Source organism: Poecilia mexicana, unplaced genomic scaffold, assembly GCF_051168715.1.
Source record: "Poecilia mexicana isolate PSO_F unplaced genomic scaffold, ASM5116871v1 scaffold_21, whole genome shotgun sequence".
Classification (NCBI taxonomy): Eukaryota; Metazoa; Chordata; class Actinopteri; order Cyprinodontiformes; family Poeciliidae; genus Poecilia; species Poecilia mexicana.
The window spans coordinates 2,559,221-2,584,480 of record NW_028263390.1 but is presented as its reverse complement, the minus strand read 5'-3'; the positions used below and the strand labels follow the sequence as shown (position 1 = coordinate 2,584,480).

The 25,260-nt window shown below is 38.4% G+C and overlaps 1 protein-coding gene across 1 annotated transcript in view; it reads left to right on the top strand.

Annotated features, from left to right (window-relative positions):
* The window catches only part of slc16a10 (solute carrier family 16 member 10), a 34,918-nt gene extending 10,035 nt beyond the window's left edge, over positions 1-24,883 (top strand). Inside the window, exons 2-6 of the mRNA XM_015010663.2 lie at positions 11,440-11,584; positions 12,888-13,308; positions 17,545-17,688; positions 17,888-18,116; positions 20,574-24,883. Coding sequence (XP_014866149.1) covers positions 11,440-11,584; positions 12,888-13,308; positions 17,545-17,688; positions 17,888-18,116; positions 20,574-20,803 — 1,169 coding nt within the window. The 3' untranslated portion in view covers positions 20,804-24,883. The remainder of the gene's footprint in view (positions 1-11,439; positions 11,585-12,887; positions 13,309-17,544; positions 17,689-17,887; positions 18,117-20,573) is intronic.
* The last annotated feature ends 377 nt before the right edge of the window (positions 24,884-25,260 follow it).

Here is a 25,260-nt window from a genome sequence, read left to right as displayed (position 1 = left end):
ATAACCAGGATGGATCATTCCAGCAGAGCTCAGCATGTTTGAAGCATACAGAGATTAATATTTGACAGGGCATTTGATCTCAGGCGAGAAACATGTGGCTGCAGGTGAAGGTTGTCTACAGATAAAGTCTTGGAAAGTTGCATGTTGGCTGTGCTAAAAATGTTAGACATGAAAGATCAATCTTAAAGCATTGACATATCTTAAATTACAGCCATCATGTCAATGTGTGAAATATTTCATTTTTCAAGTGTGACGTATTCACTTTTTGGATGCCAATACCATGCATCCAATAAGTGGATGCATGGTATTGGACTTCAACTGTACTTAATGCCCCCACAGCTAATACACAGTTATTGGGAAGAAAAGTATTTACTAGTAATGGATTTCTTCTGTTTTTGCTTTTTATCTCACTTAATGTCCTCATGGGTTAACAAGACACACAAACAAATGTTTCAAAGATGCAGACAGAAAAAACCCTAACATCAACATCCTTCAAACGTCAGGCATCCTCTTTCAAAAGTGCCAAGCTTTTGAAACATTCTGAATCTACTGAAACACATAATACCTAAAAGAGATACTGCAGTTTATCCTCCTCACCCATATAAAAGAAATCTGGGTAAACATCAAGGACTTTACCAAATAATTAAATTCTAAGAATTATACACAATTCTCAGAATAAAGATGCCTACAAAGTGCATCTTTATTTTCAATTTCATTTTTAAAGTTAGACCCAAAAGAGAAATTACAGGACAGTTCAAAGTAAATGACTGTATCATCCTAAAGTCATGAAGTAGACCATACATCACAGAGAGCGCCAGGCAGACACACACAGATCCAACATAACAAGATTCAGAGTTACATGAGAGGACAATCAGTCTGCAGACAACTGCAACATACAGCATATAACAACTCATCCATCAGTTTTACTGTCATGACTTCCTTTCACCATGCTAAACGCACACACACACACGCACACACACACACACACACACACACACACACACACACACACACACACACACACACACACACACACACACACACACACACACACACATATATATATATAATTATTATTATTCATGGAAGTTAGGGTTTTATCAAATTCAACTTAATTTTGACATCTACAAAGAGACAAACAATTGCATTGCACATTTTTATAGGATTGTAAAACCCATTGTTCATCTTTCCTTTTGTTTTTCTTTTGTACTTTACAAAGTTTTTACATCTGTTTTATATGAGTTCTTGTTTAAATGTATCAAGTCATATTCTGGCAAAGAAATAAAACTCTTTACTTCTTCACCAGCTTGTAGTTTACATGTGTGCTAAAATGTAAGATCAAATTATAAAGGTTTAGGACATTATGCTCTCTTGGTTAGAGTATATAAAATGTTAGAACTAAATAATGAGTTAATGAGTTGGCAGAAAATAAAAGTAGATTAAATATTCTGGTGTTAGTGTTCAATTTGAGTTATATATTAGAAAAGTCTAATTCATTTATCATTTCTATGTTTGGTATTGTTAACTTAAAGTGCTGTATGTCTCTCTCAGTTTCCTTCTGATGTTTCCTTGTTTACAAGAAGCTGCCAGAAATCTAATCTGTGCTATAGTTAGCCACAGATAGCGTAGAAACGCTTCTTGGAGTAAATACTAGGAAGGAAGAATCCTGACGTGCTTCAGCAATCTCAAAGATGTACAGAACAAAAGTCAAGTGTTTCTAAAACACAATAAAATGTCTGTAAGAGAAATTGAGCTAAATGTCTTCATGATTTCCAGCAGACAATGTGTCACGTTACCAAATCTTGTCTGAATTTTGAACAGGCATAGTCAGAGACAAGGACAACAACCATTGCCTGTTTAGCAGCAACACTAACATAGTAACTATTTTCAGCAGAAGGGATGCCTACAAAGTTAATGACTTAATAATGCACTTGGCAGCACTCCCTTTAAATACATAAAGTTATACTTCTTTATAGGGAGGTATACCTCCCTTATTTAAGGGGATCAAAATCCCTCTTCTCCCCTATCCAGAACTGGACCTATGATTGTGCACTACTAGGATTTATGATTCCCAGTGCTTATTTTTCTAAGATTTCATTGGTGTAGCTTGTATCTGATCTGCTGGATAGGAAACAAATCCAGTAAAAGGCCTTACTAGACGTCATCCTTCAATTTTAAGCTGAGGTTTTAACTTGTAGCCTTTTGGGAATCACGTTGCAGGTAATAAAACAGGCTACAATAAAATACAGCAGCGATAAAAAGCCCACACACCCTTGGATGCTTTATCCTTTTTATTGCTTTTATAAATCAATTATGATCAGTAAATATACAAGAAACCCATTAGAGCTGCATTTATGAAAAATATTTCTTATATATATATATATATATTATAAAGCCATGGGAGATCACAAAAAGAAAGTTTCAGTTTGAAAGTAGACGTGATGTATGAGGAGACAATCATTTTTTACTGTATCCTCTAATTTAAATACCAGACTGGCATGTTTGTACATAAAGAGTTAACTCTTTGGGGTCTGTCTACACTCTTACGTTTTACCATCTGTAGATTCTGAGCTTAATAAGTGGGTGGATGATAATCTCCCCCAATCAGCAACCAGATTCAGCATACCACCCCTCTTCCTTTGCCCCTCTCACTGAAACACAACCCCCATTTAACGTTTTTCATCTGGTCTTCTTCCAGCCACAGAACTGCGGAGTAATTCCAAGCATGCATATGAATTGTTTTCATCTGTGCTCTTTGATCAGCTAGGAATCAATCTGCGACTTTCCTAAGCATATTTGCCATGTCATCAGAGTGGAGTTTTCACTTCCTGCAGCACAAGGCCAGAAAACACGTACCAGACAAATGTTTGAAACACGAATAAGGACAACCACGACTTCCTCCCTTCCATCCTCCGTCTCAAGCAAAGCCAGCTCTCTTAAATGCTTCCAGCTGCTTTTGTCGAGACACGGTGCGGATGATGGACGGTACGCTGCGGCCCAGATGTGGAGCTGCAGCACCAAGAGGCCCTGATCGGGGATTTCTCTTTCTCTCTCTGTAGCTGGACAGCATCAGCGGTACGCTCACCAAGTAAAGCAGACTGCAGCTACAGCACAAATACTTCCTCAATCAGACGGAGTTTGGACTTTAGCTGTGGAGCTGTGCCATGAAAAATCACAACAGTTTGAACAAACCGTTTACTTTGACCACTTCTTTCAGTGCTAGGAGTGTTGAGCAACAAGACAAGAAGCTTTCACATCCTCTGAAAAGTGCAGAAGGTTTTGCATTCTGCTCCTGTGAGTCTGTAATTTGTGGAATGACTTTTTGTTGTTGCTACAGCTGCAGGTCTCATAGAAGCTGAATAGATTTACGCATTCTTCTTTGCAAAATATCTCAATCTCAATCAGCTCGAATGGAGAACGTCTATAACCACTAATGTTCAAGTCACAGATAATTACATCTAGACTTTGACTAGATCTTGCTAATACATAATTATGCTTTGATCCATGTTTCCTCTCACCAGGTTGGACCAGCTTTTAAATACAAACTCCCCTCAGTGTTTAAGCTATGATGTCATAGATGAAAATAAATAAATTAATAAATAAATAAATATATGTAATAAAAAATATCCCATATAATTTAATTTTACATGCTGAAATTTAGCTTAACTTGTAATCTTTGTCCTATTCCCGCAAAACTGACTTTAAAATTCTCTATCTGAAGACTCTGTTCCGATTCAGCTAAGGTCAGGACTTATTGTTGCCTGGTCAAATATGCTATATTGAATAGATATGATCAGAAATGTGAAACTGAAGCTGATAACTTACATAACTGCAACATCAGTGTGCAAAGATGATCTTATCTTAGAAAACACTGTAAAACAATAACTCACACTCCATGTAGTCATCCATTAAAGAGTTGTTGCCTTAGCAACCCCCAGTTTTGTCCACCATTAACCCCGCTGATTTTTGGTTTTAAACATGATGCCATTTCTGTGTGAATTTATGGATCACTGTCCCTCTGTTGTTTACCTTGGCAGGTGTGGAACATGTCAGACTGTTGCTGTGCATTGCCTTTGCTCCTGGTTGTAACATCAACACATCTTCCTTCAGAGAAGATGCTAGGCATCAGTCTCAGTTAAGTGCTGACTTATGAACTAATTAAATCAGCACTATGACAGTTTTAATTGGAGAATAAGTTGGTCATTGTGACCTAATTATATGAGAACAAGTTAGCATGAAGGCTATCAGCATCTCCAAGACATGTCTACTGATTTTTAACTTTACAAGCTAATACATGCTTCTGTTTTTCACCTTCCTCTTGGAGTCAGCAGTGTGCTGAGTGCAGTTTTATTTACTTCCAAAACCTGCATTGTTGTTGTTAAATTAGAGGAATAAAATGTTTGTTTTCCTCTAGTGTCCCAAATTCAGGGTTCCTCATGTACAAAGTGGAAATCACACAGAGAACAACCAGTCACCATTCAACTTCAGACATATCTAGAGTTTTATTCGGACAATTAAATGCATAGAAAAACAGATCAGCATAACACTCAAACCATCAAGAAGTCGAAACCATGAAACAGACATTAATTACCTGAGAAAAGTAGAAAAATTAACAAAATACAAAAATAAGAGAAAAAGCAAAGGCGCCTTTGGGAACTGCTCGTGCAACTGCAAACAAAAGCAACTCGATTTGCTTCTGTGAAGTCGAGGTTTTTATTAAGATGTGTAGTCCTAATTTTAATATATGCATTGAAGGTGTGTCCTCTCCTTCTAAACCTCTAAGCAGATTCAAATTACCTAGATGGGATGGTCTAAATGATTGTGTCATCTTTTTTGAGACCTATTCAAAACCAAAGATGAAGAGAGAGAAAGAGCAAAGGTCCAGAGTGAGTAAAAGTCAGAGAGCAAAGGTCATTCTCAAACAGGATTTTCTCATGTAGGTTACATCTGGAATCTCTCCTGTTTCTCCCTTTCTAAACATTTGAACAAAGACCCTAGTTGTCAGAAAGAGATTTATTTTTCACCTAGATCTTGTTTTGTTTTTCTCCAGGTTTTAAGCGTCTTCCTTACCCCTCAAAAATCACCAAAGAATTTGACTGTGAACAGACAGAACTTGTCTTTTCCATCCTGTTTTTTATCTGAACTGCCTAACATCTGTTTTCTTTTCTGAGCGATTCATTAAAAAACAGATTCTTGCATTAAACCTAAAGTAACATATAGGCAATTTGGAACCCAGTGTTCTTATTTTAAAACGCTGATGATTTTATATAATATTGTACATATGGTTAAGTTTAAAAACTAGCATAATTTAATTTTATAATAAATCCCTGACTATCATGTCAGCAGCATGTGTCTTATTTGTGATACAAGTTATCCACCCCCTCATGCTTCCTTTGGATGTATTCAACCATGCTGTAAAAAAGTTTTCACAAATTTAATCTGCTATTGTTTCTTTGTCACATTTAAATGACTCAGACTCACAAGCAAATTGAAACAATTTTTGTATATCTTGTTTCCAGGTTCTGGGACAAAAAGTGTTGCTTTGAACATTACGTGTTAAATTTGCCTGTGGTTTCCACATATTCTAATTTTACTTTCAAACACAGCTGATTAATTTCCCATATTTTAATCACTGAAATGGTCCAAAATAGAAGCAAAGCGTAGAGCAAGAGGTTGTTTTTTTTTAGAAGGTTACCCCCATTGATTGATGGCCCCATTAATATAAGAGTTCAGAAATGAAAAAGCCCTTTTGATGAGAGGCGTAACATCTTCAAGAAGCACCAGCAGAAGTCTAGTTGCCTTCCACTTAAGGACTTAGGGTTGGAACTGAGAAACTACACCAGCTGTTTATTGTATAAAGTAATATTCTCTACTTTGGTGGTTCCTGGGGTTTTTCTATTAATTTTTAATTTTTATTTCAATCCAACGACATTGCAGTGAGCTGTGATAAGGAAGGTCTCAAAAGAATCTCCTTAAGATTCTATCAACATAATGACAAAACAATAATACATCTGTCCAGGATGGTACCAGGTGATTTTTGTCTCACTATTCATAAAAGTTTCTGAATTTTTAAAAGCTTTTTCTCCTCCTTTGGCTGTTCATTCATCTGAAAGAGCTGATGACTTGGGACAGAGTCCTAAGTGGTGTTGGGTGTTAAATGAGGCTTGTCTTCATCCAACACGTAGAATCTGTCATCAAAAGAGTCTAAAAATGGACTGTTTATTTGAACTGTCGGAAAATCACCTGCCACCTCACTGTGGCATAAGCTGAGTGTTCCAGTTCATTAGCTGTTTCCATCAGTTTTATTTAATACATCATCAGCCTTTACTTTAGTCCTTTGACTTTATTGACCAAATTAAGTGAGAACATGAGGTTCCATTAAAGCCTTTAAGTGGGTGTTTCAATCTGTCTTATTTGATAGCTTAGACCAGTTACTTCAAAAGGGGGACACCTTCTGTACATAGAAAAGTAATATTAGTGACTTAGTTTGTTAAATATGAATTCAATTGATTAAAGCTACTAAAGCTGTTCTAAAAGCAATCTCCAACTTCTTAAAATAAGCAGGTAAAATTTTAAATTAAGTGAAACTTAGTTTTAGTTCTCACTTAATCTTCCCAACTGAAAATTTGAAAAAGTGAATTATATTGACTGGATGAAAACGTTAAGATAACCCTGATATAGTCAGTCATTTTTTTTGCTTACTCACATCCAGTTTATTACCCACTCAAAAGAATACGCACAGTCTTTGGCTGCTTTATTAAGTACACCTAGGCAGTAGTGGGTTGGACTGCTGGTTTCTTTCAGAGCTGCTTTAATTCTTTTTGACAGAACCAACATTGTATCAGAAACATTCCTCAGAGATTGCTGTAGATCTGTTGATTGAACATCTAGGCTGTTTGTCTCCACATCCCAAGGTGCTCTGTTGGATTGCGATCTGTGGATTGCACATCTGACTCATTCTTATTGTTCAAGAAACCAGTTTGAGATGATTTGAAACATCATCTGAAGATGGGTACACTGTAGTCATAATGCATGGACGCAAACACCACATATGGACCCTTTGCGACTACGTGACCTAAACACGTTGAAACGCCATGACAGACGTCGCAGTTAGGGACAGGAGTATTGAAGGGAGAGAGTGTGATCCATATTATTTCTCTGTCAAACAGAAAATAGGATAAACAGTCATACAGGTGTCCTCTCCGTGGCTTTTGAACCCATTCTTTCAGACTGATAAGCAGAAGTATGCCAGGTAGGTTGCTTCTGCTGCTGCTTTCGTCATTTCAGGGTGACCAGGTTCACATCACAGTAGTGTCCAGCAAAGCTCTTAGCAGACAGACCACACGTGGCAACCAATTGAGAGAGCCTGTGGCTACTGATAGATGTTGCTGGGGCAAAGCAAACCCTAATATTACATTTTTGAATTTCTTTTTGGTCTGAAGCGTAAATGCGTTTAAATCGAGACGGCCGGCACAACACAGCTGCAATTTCCTGTTGTCTTTGAGGCATTCTGTGCTCTTCATGTTCACAGCCATTTATTACATTATGTAGCTTAAAGGAGGCTTTCTCCACAAATATGAAAGCAAACCAAATCAACTCCATCAAATTCAGGGTATTTTTCTGACTGTGTGTTGTCTGGACAAGCTTTACGGAGGCTTTGACAGTTTATTAGATCACAGAGGGAATCTAGAGCACAGAATTATGCAAAGGGATGCAACAGAATAAAAAGTGTCCCATTTGTATTTTTACATGGACTTCTGTCTGCTGGGAAGTTGGTTTCATCGCTTCAATATTTGTCTTGGCATTAGCAAATTAGGCCTTCAGAGTGCACCTACAGTGTCCACCTAAAACTGGCTGTTACTTGCTTGTTAAATAGTAGCAATGACAAGAATAATATCAGTGGAAATGTCTTTTAACTGCAGACCAATAGAGTACACTCATCCACAAACCAACTGCACGAACAGTGGGCGACAGCATGTTTAAATACGAGTATATCTAAAGTGGGAGGAACCATTCCAATTGATGAAAGGCGTGACATGTAACATTGATTTTAAACACACTTTTGCGTATCTTCTAAAATCAACATGTCTCGTCTTCCCAGTCGGAATTTCCCAGTTCTGAGTACAACTGAAACGCAGCAAATAACTAGACATCAAGCAAAGTTGAGAAATGGTTTAGTAGATGTAAGAAATACTCCCAGGTGGGAGTCTCTTATAGCCAATGTGTTAGAAATTCACAATTAACGCAATTATGCATCATCACAAAAATATGCTGGGATTTGCTGATTTTGCATGAATTTCAGGGAATGTGGTATCATGAAAAACAGGAGGAATTGATTAGAGGACAACCAGCATCACGAAGACTGAGGAACACAACAGACAGGTCAGGGAGAATGTTGTGGAGAAGTTCAAAGGAAAGTTAGGCCCTAAAAGCAAAGCTTTGAACATCTCACAAAGATCTGTTCAATCAAAGGATGGCCTTTAAACCCAACCCTGTTTAAAGTTTTTCACAATCCATCCAAGAAAGAGCGACAGAAAACAAGTTGGCCTGGATGAGAGGTAGCCAATATGGAACTTTTTTGCTTGCATGTGTCAGAAACTTTACATTGAACACACCATCCTCACAATGAAATATGGTGGTGGCAAGATTATCACTTCTTGAGCAGAGACAAGGAAGCTGGTCAGAGCTGATAGGAGCTAAATCCAACAGTCGAGGTGGAAATCCTGTTAAAGACAGCACTGAGACCGGTGTTCACCTTACAGACTGTCGAGTAATTCAAGGGGTTTTGCAAGGCACTAGGTGTGCTTCATTGGCTGGCAGCAATCCCAACCATCCGCCAAATGAGAAGGTTCAGATCATTTTGAAACAAAGGCTGAGATGATGACATGGAAAATGCTTCGGTGATTGATGTCCTTAATGACAGAGTGTTTTGATCCAGTCAGAAACTGTATTTTACTTCATGAAAAAATTACAGATGTAAACAAAATCATCGTCATCAGTTACAACTATTTTCAGATTTTTAGACGACTATCAGCTCCTGTTGTAGTTTGTTCTTCTTTCTCTTCCCAGAACAGCTAAAGCCCCACATCCTGCTGGAGCACTCTCTCTCAGAGCTTTTAACAAAGTTCTTATAGGTGCTGTAAAATGTAAATTTTATATGAACTTGACCCTTATTGAAAACTTTAACTCTTCAATCTTTGAGGTGAATCTCTTTAAATTGTTTTACATAGATGATCTGACTAGAAACAGTCAAGTATTTCTGTGTCCTCTATGCAAACATTTTAACTTCTCAGTTATTTGTTTAAAATGAGCCTCAAAAACACCCATAAAACTACCGTGTGATTGGCTGGTGAGTTTTTGCATGTTTCTTTTGGTCCTGTTAGGGTGTTTTTCTGCTAAGCCTCATACCATCAGCATTGAGTAGGTGGAGCTCTTTAATCACATGGGGTGAGATAAGGATTCAGAGAGATTAAAGACATCAGTCAAGCAGACAACAGCTCAGAAATCTCTCAGTGGTGTTACGTCCACCAGGCTCGTTTGATGGGGTAACATTAAAAGGAGACCACACAAGGATTTAGTAACTGAATGAAAGTAGAATTTATTAAATTATATTAAAGAAATAACCCTGAAAAAAGAATACCTGAAATGAAAAACCAAAATGGATTAAAGCCTATAATTAACCAGAAATAAGCAAATGCTTAAACAAACCTAACAAATCTCAACCAAAAGATACAAACCAAACCAAATGGGGGACTGAGGAGAGAGGAGGGATAAGCCTCCTGACTGCTGCATGCCTGGCAGTTTTAAAGCTGCAGAACACCAATCAGGGCAACACGCATCACCTGCAGAGACCTGTCTGCAGAACCCTAAAAGGAAAAAAGGGCAGAGACCCACTGAAGCCGTAACAGTGGTCTCTAGTTACTCAAGTATGAAGCAGATGAGAAACCCCCCCTGCTGCCAGCTGCTTTTTTTTATTCTCCCAGGTTTCATTTGACTGAGGTTAGATCTGAGAATAACAACTTGACATGTTATCCTAGGCTGGAAGGCTGTGTGGTACCACTGGAAACACTTTGATGGTCAAAAAGTTATTTCTGTCTAAATGCACCATCTGCTGACTCCCCCCAATTTACTTAAAAATTGGGGGAGTTGTACATTTTCAGAAATACAAACTGATCGAAATGATTCAACAAGTTTTATTTTGAAACTCTTTCAATCATTCTTTTCTGCGCCGTTTAGAACTTGCCTTTCTGCAGGGCTTTAAGTCCGTTCCCTGTGTCTTTACAGAGGGATCTGCTGCACAATGACTCAGTGCTGTTTAACTTTAGGCTCACATGATGCTGCTGACCAAGCAAGCAGCAAAAGTACAGCTGTTTCCTCTGATGGAGGCAGCTCCAGCTCTTCTAAAACTTCCAAAAGGTCATTTTTACTAGACTCAGTATGCACCTTAAAACATCATTGCTGATATACTTAAAATAAAAAAAAATTAACTTAAAAAGTTAATGAAAAGGAAGCAATAAAAGTATATATTTAGCAATTTTTAAGGAGTTTCTTTGTGTATTTGACCTGCAGAACAGGAAAAAAAAGAATTAAAAAGTCAAAATGATTTATACTTTCTAAATACAATACTATCAAACTAAAACAAAACAACATAGTTTAACTAAACATGATTTGTGTGTCAAATACCAGTGTATCTTGAAGACAAAGGAAAAATCCTCTTTTTTTTACCACAAAATGAGACAAAAACACCAGTTTAATATGTTTTTGTATAATAGTCACACCTTTAAAAATAGCTAAGCATAAGAAAAGTTGTGCAAAAACAATAAAAACAAAATCCCCTTCAATTTAGTAGTTAAATTCTATTTGTTGACAACACAACTTATTATGGAGCATCCAAAAATTGTTCAGAAGTTAAGCTGTGGACAGTGTTATCCATAGACAGCAGTCATAAAGCATTCTCTACATACAGAGATCTAGATGTCTTAAGTTTCTGCCATGTAATTGGTTGATTTTTGTGTTGTGGATGACCATGGTAACCATAGGGAGGTGTTTTATTTGCCATAGTGTAATTGTCTTCAATGAGAGACTTACTTTAACAGGAAGTGTGCTTTGAGGACTCTCGTAGCTCACTTGAGCTTTGTTTTAAAACCCAGACATTGTAGTATTTTATTTAAAAATGATATAAGCCTAAATGTTATGGCAGATTCTTTTATTAATAATACACATACAAAAAAACATCTGAAGAATAGCAACAAATTTAGAGGTTCTTCATTCATTGACATCGAAGATGAAAAATTTGAATGCTCCTTCTGATTTCTGTGTTTGTTAGGATACAAAAATAAAAAACATAATTTTACTTTACTTACTTATATATGTATTTTTTGCCTTTCACCTTTTGGGAATATGATTTATTCATATTTGCTCCGTGTGTGCCTCTTACAGCATTTGTGGGCTCCCTCTCCATGGGGATGATCTTCTTCTGCTCTCCCATCGTCAGCATCTTCACAGACATCTTCGGCTGCAGGATTACTGCAGTAGGTGGCGCTGCTGTCGGCCTGGTTGGTCTCCTGGCCAGCTCCTTCGTCAAGTAAGGAAGTTATGAAGTTTATCATCACTTTGAGACGGTGATGTGGGTGTTTATTTTGCAGTGTGAGGGGCAGATTACGAATGAAAACTTAATGATAATTTTCATTCTGCCTGACAGCTCTACATTATTTTGTATTGGTCTCATTAAGATATATGGAACGTTGTGATTTTAGCAAGCAGAAGGTGCAACAGTTGTGTATAAATAGTTTTTTTTTAGGTAACTGGATATGTAATCAAAGTCACATATTCAGTACTAATGGGTTGTACACATCTCTGTAAAATTAACATTGTATAACGTTCTCTTAGCCGGCCTCTGCCAGTTTTCTAATGTGACCGGATGAAGTTAGGATGAACAAAAACAGGGAAATGTACAAATATTACTCCATTTTATATCAGTTCAATAAATTTCCTGCTTTTAGATGTCCCTTTCTGTAGCTTGGTATCTTTGCACTAACACTGTAAATCATTTCCTAAGAACTCATGCTCATCTGCACGTGAGGCAACAAAGCTGCAGTGTTATCAATTTTAGGTGGACTGAATAAGTAATAAAACTGCTGAATTACTGCTTATCAGGTGACTTTTTAAAGAGGCTTTCACAAGACCATGGGTAGGCTGGCAGCCAACTTCTGCACAGGACAGTGCATTGGGCAGGTAACTCTACTAGTGCCAAGTTATTTTCAAAGGCCAGAACGCTGATCTTTTTACCCCAATCTGGATAATAAAATCTATTTGAAGTTCAGCACTTGACATATCCTGACACCTCATTACAGTACAATCAGAAAAATGAATCTTTTTTGTGTTATTTCTGTTCAACCTAATGTGTTTGGCAAAATGAGCATTTGGATTAATCTAAGCCATGTATTATATCTAAAATGCAAATAAATTGAAATAAAGCTCAGTTTGGTCCTGTTCAATAAACAACTGTTTTTGTTTGGTACATATCATTATGGAGAAGGAATGCATGTAATGATTAGTAACCCTTTAGAAAATGTCCTACTATGACGTACACAAAAACAAACAAACTGGTGAGCAGGAACTAGTAACAAGATCCTGTTAGTGTCAGACTATTGCCTAGTTTCCACTAAGTGGAGCGGCATGGGTTGGTGCGGTGTGGTTTGGTGCGCTGTTTTAAATTCCATGTATTCAGGACAGGGTTTCCACCGCCAGTTGGACTCCCACTGGGAAGGCCAGGTCAAACCCAAGGCATGTTTTTAAATACACCATGATAAGGTGGGAGACAACAGCTTCAGGGCTGACGCATACTGCTTTCCTTTGAGTTGTCTTTTGTCTGTCTTACCCCACAGGAGCCTTGATGTGATGTATTTCACGTATGGCATCGTGTTCGCCTGCGGCTGCTCCTTTGCCTACCAGCCCAGCCTGGTCATCCTGGGTCACTACTTTAAGAAGCGCCTGGGCCTGGTGAACGGCATTGTGACGGCCGGCAGCGGCGTCTTCACCGTCACTTTGCCCTTCATTCTGTCAAAGCTGCTGGATGAAGTGGGCCTGCAAAACACTCTGCGTGTTTTATGCATTCTCATGTTTGTACTGATATTAGCAGGCTTTACCTACAAGCCCCTGCTGCCAGCCAAACCCGCCATGACCCAAACAGGATTCCGACTGAGTCGGCTCTTCAACATGAACATCTGGAAGTCTGTGGGATATCGTATTTGGGCCTTCGGAATACCTGCTGCTCTTTATGGGTATTATGTACCCTATGTCCATCTGGTAAGTTCTGTTGCCTTGTAGTGTTGACATCGATATCAGCCCAAATTTTCATATGCAGCCATTGTATTAACACAAACCAGTTAACACCTCAGCCAAATGTATCTCCATCGCTTCATGTATGCATGCTTCCTTCTTTTTCCTAACATGCTTGTGATTGCTACTAGCTACGTATACAGTGATTTGGGGAAATTATAGACAGTAATTTTACAGAAGAACTAAAGATTTAATACATTTTAATGACAAACTCAACATTTTATAGGCTGTGAGATGCTGTGAGAGCTCTGGTGGAACCAGCTGCATATTGTCTGAAAAAAACAAAGACAAACCATCATCCTCCTACTACTTCCTGTCGTCTTCTTTGTGATTTTTGCCAGTAGTAATATTTGGCTGTTGATGACGTCGCTTGTGTGATGTGGAAAAAAGTGTTTCCTTTGCAGTTTTGTGAAATATGTCTATTTTCATAGAGCTGAAAATAACTTAATTTGTAATGCACTTTTTTTTAGCTGAAATGTTGAACTTTATCATAATTTACATGTTCCCAGCAAGCAAATTTATTTTCATAATTTCAATGTTATGGTTAATGGAAATGCAAACCTTTACAACAAGTCTTGTCATCTGAAGTCTGTTTAGAGCCTTGAATTGTTTTGAAAGAGTATTTGACTGATGAATGGAGTCAAACGTATTGATACCTCAGTCCTATGATCTACTGTTAGTCGTAAGTGATTATTTTATCTCTGCTTGAAGAAGAAACACGCTGACTTGAAGTAAACACACTCTCAGGAGGGCCATGAAGGAGAAGGGCCTGGACGTTCTGGAGAGCCTCAGGGCAGGGGGTTCTGTTTATTTGGACACGAAGACTTTGTTATTCGAAGGAGATCAGCTGTGTTTTCACAACACTTCTCCAGTGTCGGCTACTCAGACTGGGTCGCCACTGGGGCGAAGCTGCGGCCTCAGCACCAACGCTGGTCTTGTAGCCACATCAGCCGTTCATCCCCTGTACTCTCAGAAAGAGCCACAGTCTCTTTGTCACCTTGAGAAGAAAAATCCCACCAGTCACATGGCACTTTGTTAGCTACAGGAAAGAGAGGGCTGCCAGGCATCATCTGTGTGTAGTGTATGTATGGGTGGGTCTGGTTGCTTTAAGTGTCAGTGCAGATTGTCTGTAAAAAGGGAAGAATGAGCTAATCCTTCTGTCGCACAATTGATTTTACTGAACTAATGGAATGACTCGCAGTGTCAGGTTCATGCAGTACGCCTGGGAGACAAAAAAAAAAAGACAAGTTTGAGAGAGGAAGAAGGTTGAGGGTCACTTGGGAAACCTAACACAAATGATCACATTAGAAATGCATCTGAGCTGATGCATTATTCCTGTGTCTGAAGAAAACAAGTTGTGGGCTAGCTCCTGCTCCCATGACCTTCCTGTACAGATGTTCTGGCAGAAGCTGCAATTAAATTGTGGGATCAGGAAGGATAAATTGCCATCAAGTTTTTGATAACAGAATGCTACATGCTGTTTTTAATAGTATTTGGTGTCATTGTTGTTTCATTCTACGTTGACTTTCCTCGGGATTCTCTTCCGTCAGACTAGACCTGTTGAGTCCATGACCAATAGTGCTCATGCTAACCACTTCTCCTACCTAATCTCAGTGAAGTCACTGGCACCTCACAGAGTTTGGTAGCATTACAATATGGCTCCGGATGAGGCTTTTTAGACACTGTTAAAAAGTGTTTTAACCGTTAAAAGTTAAAACATTTTTAACTGTACTGAGAAATTCAAGTCACATAAACAAAGAATGAGAGCTGAGAAGTAAAACAAAACCTGTATGTATTTTTTTGGTAAATTTTAATAAAAATTTGCAAAAAAAAAGGAAATACTAGTGATGTGAAACACCTCCTGGTGCTGTTAGAGCAGGGATGTTAAGTTCAAACATACAAGGGGCCAAAATTTGAAACATGGGTGACTTGCATCCCAAGCAAATAAATTTCCATTTGAAATTCCATTCAGTTTAATTATTTAGTAGCCTGGTAAAAACCAGCCCTCTGTTCTACGCTTTGCTTCGTACTGAAGGGCTGAACTAAGGCCGGCTGATATGGCTGAAAAATGTATAACAATATTGATGTTTAATATCGGTGAATATGAGTAATGATTGTTTTTTTTAATTTTACCTACTTGAAACAAGAAACAGAAGAAAAAAGGAAGCAAGAAAAAATACTTATTTTTAACCTTTAAAAAGAAGTCAAACAACTAAGAATAACTGTCAAATAAATAAGCATACCGGTGAATGTGCTGAAGGAGACATTAAGCAAACAAAATGTGCAAAGCAGCTTGTAAATGATGTGGAACGGACATGTTTGACATAAACTGCAGACAGTAGGAGAGCAGACGGAGAAAATAGCAGCGTGAGGAAAGTGATCAATGATTACCTGAGCTTTTGTAACTATGAAAGATCTGCATCATGTTCAAGTTTAAAAGAAATCTCTAGAAATCACTAAACCTGCAGTCTGAGAGCCGAGGGCTGCGTTGGGAACATTGGGGGTTAATTATTAACAGCTTTATATGAGAGGAGAGGAATTTCTAATTCTATTCAGTGAATGAAGAAAAGTACATAAGTGAAAGAGAACTTTCAGAATAAAATGGCAAAGACCGAAACCAATAAACCATCCATCCAGTTGGAATGTCGGACACATCTGCTGTCTTTGTCTGATTCCTCCCTCTGGGCTTCAGTCTCAGAATAGTTTATGTATCATGAGTTACTCTGCTGATGCATGCAAAGTATGCATACACACACACACACATGCACACACACACACGCACACACACACACGCACGCACGCATGCACGCACGCACACGAACACTTCCCCACTGAGCATCCCGTTAGGTCTGCAGCATGTAGCTGTCTCTGAGCAGGAAAGCTGCGAACACAGAGCATCTTGTTGTACGTTGATGGAGACAATAAGTCAGCCGGAGGTCGTTGCAGACGGATGTGAGACCTGCAGAGGGCTGCAGACAGACGGGCTCTTTGAGCTGGACTGCTGGTGCGTGCCTGGAGGTAGAAGTAGCTGGCAGCTCACTATCTGACTCTTAAACAGTAGAGAGAACATGACTGCACTAATTTTTCTGCAACAGAAACATCAGCACTACTTGTTTTTTATGGTCCAGCAGTGTGTAGTAGTGGACCTCAAGAGTCTACACACCAGACGACAGCATGAGAAATCACTTAAAAACCGGTTTCTTTTTTAATGTGACATTTATGTGTGATTGTATGATGTAGGTGATGAAACAAATCTGGCTGAATACTTTGTTGAAGAATATTTAATTCTGTTTCAGCAGTTATTCTCTGGTAGGAGTCTGCCAGCACTCCAAGTCTTGACTTGTGTGTTCTTATTTGCAACATGTCTCCAAATCTCTTAGATTTCAAAGACACCTTCTGTCTGCAGAACCCACAGATTTTTATAGAATTTATTTTTTTTATTCTACCTACAAAATTCCTAATCTTAATTTTTTGTCCCATTACCAGGCCTGTCACAATAACAAATTTCACTGGACGATGGATAGTCCTAGAAATTTATCGTGATAAATGATAATATTGTTGTTTTGAGATGATTTTCAAGTAATATAATGCAAATACATAAAAGTGCAAGAACACATTCTCAAAGATCAATAAACTTTCAGTTTTAATGAACATTTAACACCGCAACTAGAAGATATTTTAAATATCCAAAATAAACAAAACAACATAAATAAATAAAACATAAAATGTATAATGAATAAAATTGTCCTTCAAAAAAAGAACAATTTTCTTTTTTGAGAGCAAATCACCAGACTGAAGACTTTTATCAGCCAGTTTTTAGTAGAAAGAGAGAAAGAGAAAAGAAAAATTATAAATAATCCAAATGGCTGGATACAACCAATCAGAAATCCTACAACACTTATCATCCTAAGCAGATGGAAAATTGGGATTTCCAGCTTCTTCCATCCACCACTGATTCGGTTAACCTTTTTTAAGAAAACAATAGTTTCTATGCTTTAGAAATATAGAAAAAGCTGAACTGCAGGACCAAAGCACAGAGCTCTGAGCTGCCTGCATGGTTCTCAAACTGATTGTCTGATTTGTCATTAGTCAATGGGCCGCTAATGGCCCCTGGGCCGCACTTTGAAGACCCGTGTTTTGACTCTGATTGAGTTTTTTGAATGTAAATATGTCATTCTCATCTGTTCCACCTGTCATGCTCAGATGAAACACGTGCAGGAGCGCTTTGGACCAAACGTAAACAAAGAGATCCTGCTGCTGTGCATCGGCATCACGTCCTGCCTGGGCCGGTTTATCTTCGGCAGCGTGGCGGACTTTGTGAAGGGATCCAACAAAGTGTTCTTGCAGGTGAGGCCTCAGAGAGAAGGCGTCATGATCATGACCATGCAGTAAGATCTTAAAAATGAAGAAAAGAAGAGCAAAAAGACATTCAAAAGACGTGTAGATTTATGAGAATAAGCTATCATGAATTGAAGACAGCCAGTTTCAGGTGATACAAAATTCGTTTGCCCTGAATTTGTAAGTGTGAAACAATCTCCTGCTGCAGGTCCTTTCGTTCTTTGTCATTGGCGTCATGTCCATGATGATCCCGCTGTGCAACATCTTTGGAGGGCTGATCGCCGTGTGCCTGCTGATGGGGCTTTTTGACGGCTGTTTCATCTGCATCATGGCGCCCATCGCCTTCGAGCTGGTCGGAGCCAAAGATGTCTCCCAGGCTATCGGCTTCCTGCTCGGCCTGATGTCCATTCCCATGGTTGCAGGTCCCCCGATTGCAGGTAAAATAGAAAGACAGGATGAATTGAGGACATGCTTTTTTAAGAGACAAGCTAAAATCAGAAATTAAGTGATTTATGATTTTTTGCTTGTCTTTGAAGTAGTTGCCCCGCTGATGCGGATGCACTTTTAACATCTTTGGTGTTATGTTGGGACTCCCCTCACTCCTCTGGAAATAGATTGCTTTTCCCTGTCAGCCAGAGAGAATTAGTGCAGCAATCTAATGCAGCTCAGTTACCAGGCTGCTTATAGAGCACTGAGATACTTGTCACTTATTTTTAGGCCTGTTCCACCATCTAGTGTCTATTCCACCTTGGTTGTTCTAAACCCGAAGGCTGTTACACAGATAGTTACAGTGGAAAAGTAGTTCTATTCAGTTTTTGTCACATCTCAGATCATTAAACAAATGTTAATATCAGATAATAAAAATCATCAATAATTAAAAAAAATGCAGTTATTCAAATCAACCTGGCCTTATGTAGAAGACTGATCAGTCCCTCCAGAGTGTTGCTATGTTTTTTGTGATTGTTGCAGCCTAAAATTACGGCTTTTCTGACACGTTCTTCAAAAAGCTTTGGTGAAAGTTGTGAATTTTTTAAGCTTATATTTGCTGTAACATGGTCTAACAAAAAAAAAAAAAAAAACAAGTTGAATTTGTTGCTTATGACATTCCCCCAAAAAGACAGGATTTTAACCTAGTTTATAAAGTGCAAATAACATTTTTAGGTACCTTCTTCAAATAGCACCTTTAATGCAAGTCATGTCCTGAGGAGTTGTCAAAGTGTAAAAGAACAATTCCACACCAGTCATTCCAGTCAACATGAATTGTACACAAAGTATAAGTAAATCTTACAGAATATATCAAAATGTTTTTTGCAAAAGAAGAATAATGTTACCGTTCAGCATCACAGATGCTTATGGTTTTTGTTTGGAGCCTGGGTTCTACACCTGAATCATCGTTATTGGGACGATAACGACAATTTCTATCTTCTATCTCCATCTTGAATTAGTTATTGTAACTTATGTTTTATAATAATGATTGAAAAGCAGATTACATTTATAAAAACAATTTAAATTTCTGATTTAAAACTGTAATGGACTCTATTTTCTTCCCCCATTTTTTTTCTCATCTTCCCTCCAACTTTCTGAGGCTGCCCTATAGCGCCCCTTGGTGGCATTGAAAAACGCTGTTATAAACCACCACTTATTCCTGCAATACAAAGAGGTTCTTCTTTTTGTATTTTCAATCTGAGAACAGCGCTGGATGTTCTCATCATTACTCTGGCGGTTCAGTTCAGAACCCTGAATGGTTCTGAAAGTCGTTTCATAATTCTGTTATTAAGAAAAGATATGAGAATGACAGTGAGGATTCCTAAGAGGAATAGCGCCTTTGAGTCTTAGTTCAGATTTTTGGAAATTCTATTGAGCGGTATGAGATTCTTACTGTATGTAAAGACCTGACCTATGAGTGTGTGTGCGTGTGTGTGCGTGTGCCTGATTTTTTTCATAGATCTAGGACGTCTAGAAAGGGTGGGCCCCGCAACTCACCATTCTACTTTCGGACCCCGCGAAGTCTATAAACCATAATATGTGTGTGTGTGTGTGTGTGTGTGTGTGTGTGTGTGTGTGTGTGTGTGTGTGTGTGTGTGTGTGTGTGTGTGTGTGTGTATCCATCCATTTTCTGTAGACCCTTGTCCCTAGTGGGGTTGGGAGGGTTGCTGGTGCCTATCTCCAGCTAATGTTCCAGGCGAGAGGCGGGGTCACCCTGGACAGGTCGCCAGTCTGTCGCAGGGCAACACAGAGACAGACAGGACACACAACCATGTACACACACACTCACACCTGGGGAGAATTTAGAGAGACCAATTAACCGTGGGAGAAAGCTGGAGTACCCAGAGAGAACCCACACATGCACAGGGAGAACATGCAAGCTCCATGCAGAAAGACCCCAGACCATTAATAGAACCCAGGACCTTTTTGTTGCAAGGCAATTGCAGCCTGTATATGCAAATTGATTATTAGAGTTGTTGTTATTTAGATTGATATAATACAAAAAAAAAAGACATTGTTATAAGAGAGAGTGAAATATCAAACTCCTCTGCCTCATCCCTGGGGTTCTACTGCGATCTGGAGAAATCTTCCTGCTGAGAAACAACCAATCAGAGCCAGGAGGAGGGTCTCAGGCTTGTTTCTGTGTGTGTGTGCGGGGGAGGGGAAACTTACTATACAGGAAAACTGTTAATCTACTGTCATCGGTGGCCACTCTAACTAGTCTGAGCATTCACAGCAGGCTCCTCTGTGGGGAACTAACTGTAGCATAGAAGAAAGCAAGAAGGCTAATGTGTACACCAGGGTGATTGTTAAATTGTCTTTCCTCTCATTTCAATTTCCACTTTGCCATTTGAGGCTAAATTTGCTGCCATCTTTCCATCTGTGTAACCTCCTGTTTTGTTTTGCAGGGTTCCTGAGGGACAAACTGGGCAGCTACGACATGGCCTTCTACCTGGCAGGCATCCCCCCGATCATTGGGGGGATCGTGTTGTGTCTTATACCATGGGTGGAGGCCAGGAACAGGAGGAAGCAAAAGAAGGAGGGCCTGAGCAAGGAGCAAGATGTCAGCCAGAAGATGATAGAGCTTGAGAAGGCTCAGGAAGATGCAAAGAACAAAAGAGGAGATTCTGTCCTTTAAGGCCTTTCCACTGCCCGCCTCCCCCAAAACAAACTGAAAGAGACAATCATTAGGTCAGCCTGGGGTCAGTGCTGATCGGCAGTGTTAAAATGCTGTTCCTTTGTTTTGTTTTTTTAGCCTTCAGTATGATGGAATTCCAATGCAATGCAACATATCAAAGGTAAAGTGTTTGAACTAATTCCAAGATAGACGTGATCCTGATCTCCTTCCAGACAGTAGACCTCACTATAATGCTGCTCTTTCAGTTCTCAGTGTCTTTACCAAAACACAGAAGTTTTATCTTGCAGCTTAACCTGTTGTAGCTGTAGCTGTAGCCATAGCCATATAGCTCAAAAGAAGCATTTACAGGATTAAACATGTTTACGTTTAGCTTGCTTTTAGCTTTGTTTTACGGATGAATCAGCTTCAAAGATTTCTTCTTAACCACAACCCTAGTTTCAGTAAAGTTGGGTAAAACATAGAAAAACAGAATATAATGATGTACAAATTCTATTCAACCTATATTCAATTGAGTTCACTACAAAGACAAGATATTTATTGATCAAACAGATAAACTGTTGTTTTTTGCAAATATTCACTTATTTGCAATTTGATTTGTTCAACCCATTTCAAAAAAGTTGGGACAGTTTGAATGAAGCAGTAACACCTGCAGAATGTGGCTCGGTGTTGTCTAGCTGGAACAACCAGGGACGTCCCTGAAAAAGATGTAGCTTGGACGGTACTACATGTTGCTTCAAAACCTATCTATAGCTCTCAGCATCAATGGTGCCTTCACAGATGTGCAAGTTATCCATGCCATGGGTTATTTTCAATTCCCATACAGAAATCTGAGGTTTAGTATCAGCTGACAAAGATCAGATACAGAAAACATAAATGTACTGAATTACAAATTTATATGATAACTCTTCACCAGCACAGCAAACTTACATACACCGGTTGCTTCACAAGCTTGGTCAACATGTAAAAAAACAACTTTCATTTGTTCAGTCAGTGTAATTAGGAGTAGAAAAGCCAATGAAAAATAAATAATAAATAAACTGAAACTGACAAAAAAACAGGTTGACTACTTTGGTCAAACATTTAAAAATAAACTGCAACGAGCCTTTCAAATGGTTCAGAAAGTGCAATTAGGAATTCTAAATATAATGTAAAATAAATAATAAAGCATGTCGTCGCTTTAGCTTGGCGTGGTAGAGTTTTACCTGTAATGTAGCGATGAGCTGTGTACACAGACCATGGTTTTCTGAAGTGTTCCTGAGCCCATGTGGTAATATCAATTACCAAATTATGTCAGTTTTTAGTGTAGTGGAGCAGGAGGGGTCAAAGGTCACGGATATTCAATGTTGGTTTTTGGCCTTGCCGCTTTCTTGCAGAGATTTCTCCAGATTCTCTGAATCTTTTGATAATATTATGGATAGTAGATGTTGAAATCCCTAAATTTCTTGCAATTGTACGTTGAGGAATGTTGTTCCTAAACTGTTGGACTATTTGCTCATGTAGTTGTTCAAAAATGCTTATGAATGCCTGGGTCATCACGACTCTCACGTGTTTCAAACTAACTTATTCACCTGTGAAATGTTCCGAATGAAATTTTTTTTTGAGGATGCATAACTTTCCTAATCTTTTGCTGCCCCTTGTCCAAATGTTTTTTGGAACATTTTTGCAGGAAACAAATTCCAAATAAGTAAATATTTACAAAAACACTGTTGAACATTAAATATCTTTGTTGTGAATTCAAGTGAATTTTGGTTGCAAAAGATTTGCAAATCGTTGTATTCTGTTACGTTTTACACAGCCTCCCAACTTCATTGGAATTGGGGCTTCCCAGATGTACAAGTTATCCATGCCATGGGTTATTTTCAATTCCATGGAATTCCATGTAATTCCATGGATGTAATCCATCCATGTTTCTGTGTCTTAAAGTTTGCAGGAGCTGCAAAAACAGGGTCATTAGTTTCTGAAAGGGACATTTGTTGAGAAATCTTGAAGGTTTGTGTTAATTTGTGATTGAAACTGTGAGGACACTCGAACATTTCTATTTAAGCTGCTCTTGAAATTCCTGTTTCTATTTCAGACTGGTGATGGTAGTGGTTTTAACAGCACAAACCAAAACAGGAGTATTGCCATCCGTCCCTTTTAGTTTGCATTTCAGAGTTTTAAAATGAAGTTATGATTTTTTTTAAAGTATATTTTTAACAGATGTAAACAAAGCAGGAAACTGGAGAAAGCTGTTTGCCAAATGCTACATAACCAGAATTTAACTAACTCAGGAATTTTCACAGTGTTAAATGTGAGCAATTAAGACATTTTTTGCTTCCTAAATGTTGAACTATTCCTTTAACAATGCTACATCTTGCTTCACTGTTATGAATTGAATAGTGATTCAGAATGAAAGTGTTGCCTTCATCTTTCTCTACATGCCTTAACATAACCTAATGTATCGATTATTGTTTTTTGGGTTTTTTTGCTGTGATTTAGGCAAAGGTTCAAAACCCAAAAGCACCTCACTAAAGTTGTCGTACTATTTCAACTTCTCCACGTCATACAGCAAACATGGCCTTCAACATATTTACTTGGGAGTTTATGCGTCAGACCAACACAAAAGTGTCCCCACAGCATTATTCAGCCACCACCATGTTCCACTGTGGGGGCGGTGCTTTCAGGGTGAGGTGCACTGCACTTTCCAAAACGTTTGCTGTATCTCATTTGGCAAATTCCAGATTAGACTAAATGAGAATTCAGATCTTAATATGTCATAACATTTTAAAAGCCTCGTATCATTTTCTCTCCATCTTGCAATTACGCACTGCTTTGTAGTAGTCTGCTGCCACAAAATCCCAATAATTTACATGCAATAAAAAAACAAAACAAAACACAAAGTCCAGGTCATAAAACTCCTGCCAAAACATCCCACAGATCACCTGCTTGGATGGAGGATCAAATAATTTTACACCCCATAAAGTCGAACTAGATGATGAGTTGGTAAAAATGCTATTACTTATTTACCTCTAGTATCTTATCATTTTAGATGCCTTCACTTTTGAATGGATCTGGAACTTAAACATTAACTATATGACCATCAGGAGATCCAGGCCCAGTTAATCAGTAACTTTGCATAAGGTCCAGTAATATATAGGGGAAAAAAAGTCTTGTATTTATTTGTGTCTTGTTTTTGTTGGAATTTAATGCCATAATCAGTCAGCATTCACCTGCAGCCTTTACCTTGTTCGCTGAAGACCAAAATGTGATGAAGTGAGTTTATCTGAGAGTGCGTTTGTCCTGTTTGTCTGCTGTCATCCCACTCTGTGAGGTCTACCTGCTGGTAGTGCCAGGCCCCATGTCGAGTTTCCTGGAGCAACGTGGCTGCCCCGCAGCGGAGCAGGAAGTGAGTGAAGACAGAGCTGAGTCCGAACTCCCCGCAGCTCGGAGCTGTGAAGCACTTTCTGCACAAAGCCAGAGAAACCTTTATTTAATACAAGAAGTGAGAGACGTTTATGGGTGTTTACTAACTAGAGAGATATTTTGAATAAAACTGACTTTTTACTATACACTTAGCTTATTGCACCATTATCCGAATGGAGCTTTTGCCTGGCTTAAATGCTGCAGCTTTTTGCCATCAAAGTTTAAATCTTTTATTATGCTGCTTATATCTTATTTTCACATTTTGTTTAGCTGATTTTACATAAAAGCTTTAAAACAACATGTGTCAAAAAGACATATTGTTATAGAGGTAAATTCTTTGGAAGTGCTTTCTGTCTCTTAGAAGTCTACCTGTCATGCTGGGCTCTCATCAGCCACAATACTTTAGGCATTTTGCTGTTTACTAATCCTGAATCTGACCACTGGCCTTATGCAGTATATCTGCACATATGAATTTGGCTGTTCTTCACTGTATTTGCCTGAGTTTTGTATATTTTTGTCTTAAATTCATTTTTTTAATGTTCTGTGACTACAAATTCAAAATGTATCCAAACATGAGTCACCTACACCAACAGTGCTGTGCTTGGGTTTTACTGTTAAACTACAGTGGTAAGCACTGTCACATATCAGTGTTTTACAAAGTAAAAAAGATTTTCATTATTTTCTTGACTTCTTGCTTTATTTCTGTCTGTCTCACTTTGTATGGCATGAAAACACTGGGCTCTGAGCTTCATTCTATTTCATCATAAACAGTCATATTCAGTAAATTAGAATATTATTGAAAATGTGTTTATTTAATTAACTCCATCCAACTAGTGAAACAGATTACATAACTTAATTTCATGTAGATTCATGTTTTCAAGTTTTTATTTCTGTGAATTATGACATTCTGCTGAGGGTGAATGAAAACATGATACTTAAGATTAATTACATCAGATAATTTTTTTTCTTTTTGTACACGCATGGAAAGATGATTCACATGAAAACCACGTTTCTGTGAGCGTTTCCTAAGTGGTTCACATTTTACCACATGAATC